This window comes from Sinocyclocheilus grahami, unplaced genomic scaffold (assembly GCF_001515645.1).
Source record: "Sinocyclocheilus grahami isolate Dianchi unplaced genomic scaffold, SAMN03320097.WGS_v1.1 scaffold12.1, whole genome shotgun sequence".
Classification (NCBI taxonomy): domain Eukaryota; kingdom Metazoa; phylum Chordata; class Actinopteri; order Cypriniformes; family Cyprinidae; genus Sinocyclocheilus; species Sinocyclocheilus grahami.
In genome coordinates, this window is record NW_015505191.1 from 2073880 (window position 1) to 2084006 (window position 10127).

Here is a 10127-nt window from a genome sequence, read left to right on the forward strand (position 1 = left end):
TCTTAAAGTATTTACAAAAATGCATACTGACTCGTAACTGAACTATTCCGCTTGTTGCTTTCTCTCAGTGTGAAGTAACAAGATGAGGTGAACTGACTATTCATCCTCATCAGGTGAAGGGCCCCACTGGGACTTTGTAAAAGGGGAGCCATTTCTCAGATCAGGCATGCTGTGTTGAACCTGTCACATCCAGTTTTTGTTGAGAACAGGCCCCTTTAAAACTGACAACACTGTTGTTAATCCAGTTATGTCCACAGATTTAAGTGTAAAGGAAGTGAAAAACAAGTAGAAAACGTTGTGTTTAAGATTCCTATTACTTTCAAATTCTTAATTTTTGTGTAACTTGTGCCAGCATGTGTACAGATTGAGTTGGCTTTAATGTGAGATTCAGGATGTGATATAAAATCACAATAGTCCTCTCAACTGAACACAGTTCATCTACATCATAGTGTCACATAAGCAATGAGACATGGAGCAGTTTCTCTTTGTGGAAACTTTATCCATAGTACATTTCAGCTGTTGACATAAACCAAACATGAAAACATTTTGAGAGGGGAATGCAGGAGAAAGAAAAAAGGTTTGGTTGTCAGGCCAGTGGATGGGAAGAGGGGGTTGGTTTTCAAGGGGTTCTTAAAGAAGGAATTTGGGGGAAGGGCAGGCAGTGAAGGGCCTTTTCTGAATGACCCTACATGGACAAACAGAGGACCCCTCCACACCATCAGCATACTTTAATCTGCAGTAGTGAGCTGGACTGCATGGGTGCATATGACTTGATTGCTCTTCTATGTCTAATTTTTCTTCCATCAAGGGGATGAAGAAAAAGAGGGGAGCAGTGAAAAGAGTGTGAGAGGAGAGACAAAACTGTGCTGACATGGGGCATAGCTTAATTTTCACGGTTCTGAGACAGATGGGAAAGGTAATGTGGCGTGACGGCTCTTAGAAACTTCAATGGATGCCATGACCTCAGGGAAGTTAGAATCTGACTGCACTGGGACATTTTAGTTTTTTCTTTAGGGGTGAAGCAGGAGGTGCACCTTTTAGCTCATTGCTTTGAGATATTTTCCCTTTCTTTCATTTTCTCTGATCAATATTATTACATCTGAATATATATATATATATATATATATATATATATATACACACACACACACACGTCTGCCATATGGACATTATTTTGAGAGTCACCTCTGATAACAAATTACTTGTAATGTAGAAACATGCATTTTTTGTAAAACTGCTTTGAAACAATTTTGAAGCACTTTACAAATAAACATGAATTAAATAGAATATAATGTGTTTTTTTGAAGGGTATTGAAGCTGAAAGGAGCTTCTCAGAGGCTCACTAGGGAGCTAAGAGTGCTACTCTATTAACCCGACCTCTAGAGGCCAAAGAAGAGTGAAAAGTGAGCCATCTACTTCAATATCATATCTATTCCTCATACATTCATTTCTTCTTTGTGTGCCCCCAAACAATAGTTCTCGTTAAAAAAGGCTATTCTTTAAATTACATGTTCAAATATGCTATATTATTATATTATATAAATAATAATATGAGGATGGTAATTCATTAAAAATTTGTATTGTGTAAGTGGATTCTAGTCATATCATTTAACGTCTGGTTAAGGTTACTATCAATTCACAGTCAAAGTGATCAAAGATGCAAAGGTCTCATTCACTGACATTCATCCTCTAGTAAATTCTTGTTTATGTGAGTAAATCTTGTGGCTTTACTAATAGATAGGATAATTACCACCAGTTTTTCTTTGATTTTCATATCACCTTATTGTTATGAGTATGATGTGAGAGAGGAGGAAACACGCTTTAGTTTAACTAAACTTAAATAGGTAATGGTATTTAGTGAATTAATATCATATGGTATATTTTAAAGTGACATGAAATTTATTTGTGAAACCATCACTGTATGTTATGGCAGTGTTGTCAAACATGAGAGAACTATCTGAATGTACATGCAATTCTCATTTGCATATTATTTTGTACACAACACTTTTATTATCTCATGATTATTTGTGTATTTGAACTACTATATTAGCAGTAGTCTTCACGAGTTGCGTCTCCTCTGCAGATTCCTCCTGGTACACCGCGAGTATCGCATGTGCGCGTTCGTCTGCGACGACCCCCGGAGCAGAGCGACCAGGAAGACCAACAGCCCCAGTTTCCCAGTTGTTCAAAAGACTTAGCTAGATGTGATTGAACAGACAGAGGGAACGCTCAACTTAAACCAACACAAATGAACGCTATGGAAGTTTTACAGGCCAGTTCACACAGAAACACACACCTTTCACCAGTTCCATCTCAATGATCTGACACGCAACACCTTCAGTCCCTGGTAGGCACATGCATTTACACTCCCCATCTACCTGGATCACAGAGCCACCGTTCTGGCACGGCTGGCACTTACACACGCTGTACTCGGCCACATAGTCATCCAGGGCTCTTCTGAGATTTTCCCGTCTCGGCTGAGCATCAGGAAAGTCCAAAGGGATTGCATTGTAGATGGGTTCAGGCTGTCAACACAACAATAAAAACAAATTGTGTTCCATTACAGCAGTTACCACGCATGCACTGGCAAGTAAAGTAAAGGCGAGGCGAGTCTCACATCACTGTGTATGAGAGCTGGCAGAGCAGACACGGTCTTTGCCCATTCCACATACTGATTATAGTCTAGAATGCCATCTTTAGTGAGCTGAGACTTCATGGCTACTGCTGAAGCCGGACTGCCCCCTCTCACTGCGATCAGCACTTTATCAATAACCCCCTTCGTGCTCCTGTCATCTGGTGAACAAGGTTGTGAGCAATTTATCTTTTTATCAGAAAGCATGTGTCTGATTAATTTGAAGGGATAGTTCAAACTAAAATTTTAATTCCATCTTCAATTAACTCACCCTCAGGTCCAAACCTTTTTTTTTTCTTTTTTTTTTTTACACAAATAGTAAAGTTACTGTAAATTAACTGTTTTTATTAATACAATGAAAGTCAGTTGGGGCCAAAATAACACTGGACCCCATTTTATTGTTCAGTTTTGAGTGAACAATCCTAATAGCTTACTGTTAAAAAGGTATACTCATACACACCTGTGGGTTTTTCTGTTAGTGTATTACAGTTTTTTGGTTTAATGTGTCCTCCTCCTGTTACTGCTTGAGTAAACTGGAAGTTACCCTTAAGTCCAAGCTCTAAACATTCCTTGACTGTGGATTCTGTGACCTCTGCAATCAGATTAAATTGAACCATCAAATAAAAACAAATATTTTAATGAGACTTTCAGGCTGAAAATGTGAGCTATGCTTCTCATTAATGCCTTGTCATTGAATCATGTAGCCTATATCTTTGTCTCCATATTTTACAAAAAACTAATGAAATTGGATTTTTAACTTACTTTTTAGTTTGAGAACATCCTCATTCATTATATAAACAAGTTCGTATTCTCCACCAGACTTTCCGTTCTTGGTGAAGTGTGTTCCATAGTCCTCTAAGAAAGCAAAATACTGGCCCTTCTCATATGTAAGTGGCAGGGCATCCACATCATCCAGGAACGTTGAGGACACCTCCATCCCTCGCTGTCTCATCCTGTAGGTTGCCAGCTGCACTCTGCCTTTCACTCTCATGAAGGTCTTTCTCTGAAAGAGAACATGTGTTTGTAGTAGGGGTTGAACGACTTCTGATTTTTTGAAGTCGACTTTTATGTGATGAAAGTCGAGTCGAAGTCGACTAGTCGCTGATGACGTCATTAATGAACAAATAAGTCTGGAGCTGAGACAAACACCTCGTGCACAGCTACGGCTGTTGCTCCTATAACAGCTTTCTGATCAGTTCTTTTGTCTTTGGGTCGTTATCTTTCTCACAGATTTCTGCTCATTCTAAATCAGATACAGATAAAGTAGCACAGTAAAGATTACATTAATATGAATGCATTAGTGAGAGCGATTGCGTGTGTGAATTCATTCGACCTGGCAGCGTCTCTCTACTAGTAGTGAAGCTGTGGAATTTAGTTATTAAGAAATATATGCTTGAACTTTTCAGTTTCTAAGCTATTTTATTGAGAAATCACAGAACAGTGTTGACAATACATTTCCGCGCTGAATGATTCTGTGCGCGTGATGTACGCGCTACTGTCTGTAGCCTATGTGTGTGCGTTACAGTGCAGCAGCGCATTCGATTAGAACGGCGATTCATTTACCTGTACAATAATAAGCTGTTTAAAACGTGTATTCTCCCGTTCAATTTCGAGCATCCAGTAATATAATCACAGGTCTTGTGGAGCGCTTTCAGAGTATGCATTTATTTATCATTTTAACTGTTTGGAAACGGAGCGTAAATGTGGAAGTCCTTCAAAGGTTTCTTATCCTGTTGCGGCGTCTATAGGACCAGCGACTAGTCGACGTCAAGCTTAAAGTGTCATGGCAGAGCATTGAAGTCGACTAGTCGATTAGTCGGTGCAACCCCTAGTTTTTAGTAGAAGCGGACTAAGAAGGTAGTCTTTATTATTTATATTCGGACCCTACATGAGCAAAAGACTTCTTTATATTGTGTATATATGTATATATATTCCCCCCCATTTTTACAGTTTTGAATTCCAGCCTGTTCTATGCACATGGTGGCTCATTAGCCTAAGATGTTAATTATAATCAATAAAGTGCAAATAGCTCTTCAAAAGAGAACAAGCAATAAACCTGAATCTCACCTTGGTCGATGTGATTTCTGACAGCTGTTTGATGATATTTGTTGTTGATCGCGTAGTGTCAAATCCTACTGACGCACTAAAACCTAAGCCAGGACCAGTATTTTGGCCTGCACCAGAAACATCAGCTTCACCGCCCTCACCAGGACCTTGAGCTTCACCGCCGTCACCAGGACCTGGAGCTTCACCGCCATCACCAGGACCTGGAGCTTCACCGCCATCACCAGGACCTTCAACTGCACCGCCCACATCGGGACTGGCCGCTTCACCACCTCCACCAGCACTGTCAGCCTCACCTGAACCAGAACTGGAGGGCTCAGTAGGTGTAAACTTGAAGTTTAAGCCTATTTCAAAAGATGTAGAGGTTTCCCTAGATATCTCCTTTATTAAAGAGTGAATGTCCTCATACATCTCCTTAGAGCTGCTCTCTTCCACTTTTGTCTGAAGATAAGGAAACAGGTAAAGACTTTTTACTTTTTTTGTTTAGATGGTTCTCTTTGTTAGAAATTAAATGCATTTAACTACTTATTTGTTTGTCTCACACTCATTTTTAGGAGATTTACAGTTTGTTTTGCTCACGCCTCACAGCTAAAGGAACAGTAAAGCCAAAAATGAAAAAATCTACTTTTTTTCATCAGAACAGATTTGGAGAAATTTTGTATTACATCACTTACTCACCAATTGATCCTTTGTAGTGAATGGGCTCTGTCAGAATGAGAGTCCAAACAGCTTTTTAAATTAAAACGTTTGCTTCTGGCCAAAATAAGAGTCCATGAACCATAATAATGCTGTCTTCAGTGAAAAAGTCACTTATTGCCCTCTCACACCAAAAGAGTGCTCTATCTGTGCATATTTATCTCCTGATTCAGATGAGAGAACCTTTCACTTGAGAAAGCAATACTATACATAGATGACTCCTATTTTAGCTGGAAGCAATGGTTTGAAGTAAAAAAAATGTTCTGATGGATTTGTTTATTATTACAAACACAAAGCTTTTTGCTTCAGAAGATTACTGTGTCCTTTTATCAGCTGTTTGGACTCTCATTCTGATGGCACCCATTCACAGGGCATCCACTGGTGAGCAAGTGGTGTACTGCTAAAATTTGTCCAAATCTGTTCCAAAGCAACTTATTCATCTTGAATGACCTCAGGGTAAGTACATTTTCAACAAATTTAAATTTTTAGGTGAACTATTCCTTTTATACTCAAAAGCTTTGTAAAACAACAGCTGACATCAAGCATACAGTAAAATGAGAGACCCACCTCATAGTTGAGAACTCCAACATTCCAAGGCAGTCTGTTATATTCCAATGTGGATGGTTCTCTGATCCGGTTACATTGACCGTTATAGAATCTGTTATTGAAGGGATTCATTCGAGGTCCAGATCCCAGAATATTTATTCTGTTGAGACAGTAATTAAGCATCTTTAGAAAATGTGCTGAAGTTGTATATCCAGAACTGTAGTGTTAATTGCAACATTTGTGTTGTCAGTCATTACTTTTATTCTATTTCATAATTACAGTTAAAAAAAGTTTTTTTATTCGTTGTTCCATAATGCCTAAAGAAATTGCAAGAGTGTATGTTATCATTAATTAATGCAAACCCCAATGTGAAATAGCAATAAACAATATTTTACAGCAGCTTTTTTTTTCAGAATTCTTTGATGATTTTTTTTTTCCAAATATCTCTTGATCAAGTTGATGTATTCTTGCTGAATAAAACCTTATGTTCATTAATACAACATTTGTATATGTTGAACAAATGAACTTTAATTAAAATATTATGAGCAAATATTGAGAGATACAAAAGACTCTGACCCGTATCCAGCTTGGATGGCTATATCAGACTCAAATACAGCTGTCTTGCCGCAAGGTGTCCTGATGATTTCACACTCATCTTCATCAGACGTATCAGGCTCTCCACAGTCGTTATCCCCGTTACACCTCAGATTTTTGTTTATACATATTCCTTAGGGCAGAGTAATATTCTTAATACTGAATATTGTTTAAAAATTCATCCTATGCAACTGAATTTCTACTGGCCAGCTTTGCAAAGAGAAAAAAATACTAACCTGAAGAGCACCACCATTGAGAGCTCTTGCAGACAGGTGGAGGGTCCATCTGGCATTTGGTAGAAGGTTTACAGGGTTTCCGCTCTCCAATTGGGTTTATGCACCTAGAGCCTTTAAACTGCCCAAAGACCTCAATACCTCTAGAGCGATGCTGTGTTACACAGACACAGATTATGTTGTGTGACTTGCTGGATTATTACTAAATCAGAATGATTTCACATGACAATTTGAAAGACGTTATACATTCACAAGTGTGAGACAGATGACAAGATAGGTGTTTAAAGAGAAACAGGGAGAGAACAGGAATTACAGTACCGTCCTATTAGTGCACGGGTCGCAGGACGTCCACTGAGACCAGGCACTCATTTTGCAGTCGATTGATCCGGGATCATTAATTTCCCGCACCTCTCGTCTTGACCCTTGCCTTTGAGAAAGATAAATAATTATCACTTACAATTCCAACTCCATTCTAGTGCATGACTTTGGTCTAACACACACACACAAAAACATTTCCTGCATTTTCCAAATCTATTAGTGTAGTATGCACTCCAATTTGTGTGGATTATACATACATATGGTCCGTTATGCTCTTTCCATTAACCTGATAAAGAATGCATATTGTTACACATAAAGCAGCTAAAGCCTTCATGGTGAAACTTTGAACGGTCCTTTGAATGTGTGTAGGAATTTGTACTCTTATATTTAAGTATCGATTCAAGATTAATAATTAACATCAAGCTTTTTAGAATTCACAAGAGGGTTGGAAATGTGTGTGTCTCCAAAGGTTTGTGTATATCTCTGTGCTTTCCCAGATATCTGAAATCATGTGATAACGCGACTTTAACCGCAACCGTCTTATGTTTAACTATCTGACTAATATATTTCAAGCTTTTTTTTGGACCTGTCACAGAATCTGTATTTTCTTGTTTTAAAATACTTTTAGCATTCTCTGTATTAAGTACAAATCATTCATATGTCTACTCTACAAAAAGAGTATTTGATATAGTAGTTTTATAAAAAACGAGGAACGTGCAAAAACATTACTAAATAAAAACTACCCATAAAATAAAATGTTACCCAATCCTGGGATTACATTCTGTTTGTTCTATTTGGGTGAAGTACTTAAAAGGTAAATATGTTTAAATAATACAACAAATTCTTCAAACAAATAAGTAAAATAAATATGTATAAATAAGTACATACAAATAAGTATGCGATTTCTATGTATCCTCAATTTAGTTCCACTTCAGTTCAGTTTAGTGTAAAAGTAAACCTTTTTTCTGACCATGAGACCATTGATTTCAGACGCATGTTGAAATCTCAAACAAATACTATTGACATATCAGAAGTCCAAAAGTGTTTACTTGCAGACTTTTGAGAATGTGCCTGTTCTTTTGGTGAATGTTTTATAAACGTCAGATGTCAGTCTTAATGCACAATCCCATTTATGGATGTTTGTGGTGAGAAGCATTACCTACTCTATACTTATTTACATAATTATTAATTAAGTATTACTTTATTACTTATGATCAAATTCCTTCAAATCAATTATTTGATGGTGCAAACATGTAATACACATAGAAAAGTATTTACTTTAGCCTAGATTCCTACTTTCAAAGTGAATGACCTATCAGCAGCCTGTACATCATCTGTGCCAAGTCCGCTGCCTTCTTCACTCATCAAATTCAACCATGTCACAAAACAAAGAGGAATGTTGGCCATGCAAAGTAGAGGTCCATGAACATAGATCCTGTCCTGTACACTACAGCTATGTGCTGAGAACACCACTTTTTAATGTTTCAGACACTTCCCCTCGGCTCACTCAGGAAGGTGGAGGGGGCATGAACTGCACTCCTCTCCTCTTTTCCTGTTTTTGGGGCACTGTGGGAGACTTCTACTATATGGGCTGTATCTGCAACCTCAAAACCACAGTAAAACTTCTTGGTCTAGAGACAGTAATACTTTGCCAGCTAATCTGGAATTATAATATTCCTTTTTTAAAATCCTATTATTATTTAGTATTTAAAATTATGAAAATGATCATTTTAGAGTAAGACTATATGGTCAAAACATAGCCTAAATACATGAACTTCATATGCAAATAGCCTGTGGCCTGGTTTCACAGACAGAGCTTATAAAACAGGATTAGGCCATAGTTTAGTTAGGACATATAAGTAGCTCGATTTTATAAATGTACCTTAAAAACATTACTGATGTGCACCTTGAGACAAACAATAACACACACTGACATATTTTTAAAGATATGTTTGTTTAGTATTATTTCTGCTATATATATAGTTTTGCGAGCATTTTTTTACCCATTCCTTCTCTTCAGTATCAGCAGTGTCAGCAGATGAAGGGTTGTGAGGAAGGAAGGATGAACAGAGAGCTGAATTTCTTTTCTGGCATTCAGAAAGTTCTAGGGTTTAATGAAAGGGAAATCTGCACATTGCAAAATTTATGTAAAAGTATGTGAGCTCTCATTTTAACAAATCTTTCAGGAGAAATTGCCTATTGATATACAAAATGTGTCCATATTATGCAATATATATTCAAGTTGAGCTTTTTTCTAAAATAATCTGTGTTTTTCAATTTAAGGTTGATCAATCACTAGTATTTGCATAGTTGTAGGTGAGGTTATAAAGGTCGAGTTAAGGTGCGCGGTACCTGTGGGAGGCGCTCGGTAGCGGCAGCAGTTTGAGGAGGCTGAGGACCGCCTGTTTGGTTTAGGTTTCACACTCATTCAAACTGTCCACGGCGTTCATCTGCATCATCATCATCCTGAGGCAGTTATCAGTGTTTCAGGTGTGGAGTTCAAGAGTGCATGATTGCGGTAAGTGACTGATACTCTGGCGCTGCTCTGCGTGTTACCTGTGGCGTTTTGTTATTTGTCTTACCTGTCAGTTCGGCATGCGTTGGTATTTGACTTGATGGCAAGTAAAAGTGATGAATGGTAGCAAAAGTAAAGATACGTTGAAACGTGAGAAATTTAATTACATTAAAAAACGAAATGACTATGAACGCTGTATATATTTTCTTGTCTTATTTAGGGATTTTGTTCACTTCACAGGAGTAATAGCCTACAGCCTTTAAACTACAAATTAATGGAGACGAAATAAACTAGGGATTTAAAAAAATACTCAATACGCAATTATGTGCTACGTTTTAGTAACCTACTAGGCCTATGTAAATATTCAATTATCTGAAAACAAAAATAGACTACAAAGTTACATGATATAATACATTTCAGCATCAGTGATAATATATATATATATGTATGTATGTATGTATGTATGTATGTATGTATGTATGTATGTATGTATGTATATATGTATGTATATATATGTATATATGTATGT

At 37.4% G+C, this 10127-nt stretch overlaps 2 protein-coding genes across 4 annotated transcripts in view; one reads left to right on the top strand and one right to left on the bottom strand.

The window, feature by feature from the left end:
- Positions 1-1876: 1876 nt before the first annotated feature.
- Positions 1877-7455, bottom strand: c9 (complement component 9). Its single transcript, XM_016288167.1, has 11 exons — positions 7341-7455; positions 7084-7192; positions 6769-6919; positions 6515-6665; positions 5960-6098; positions 4700-5137; positions 3395-3635; positions 3093-3224; positions 2618-2793; positions 2297-2525; positions 1877-2198 (listed from the first exon to the last, which is right to left on the bottom strand). The coding sequence occupies exons 1-11, from the start codon at positions 7415-7417 to the stop codon at positions 2047-2049; spliced, it is 1995 nt and encodes a 664-aa protein (XP_016143653.1). The 5' UTR covers positions 7418-7455; the 3' UTR covers positions 1877-2046.
- Positions 7456-9449: 1994 nt separating this feature from the next.
- The window catches only part of dab2 (DAB adaptor protein 2), an 11374-nt gene continuing 10696 nt past the window's right edge, over positions 9450-10127 (top strand). For all 3 annotated transcript variants that reach the window (XM_016288175.1, XM_016288193.1, XM_016288202.1), the window contains exon 1: positions 9450-9601. The gene's annotated coding sequence lies outside the window, so the exon portion shown is untranslated. The remainder of the gene's footprint in view (positions 9602-10127) is intronic.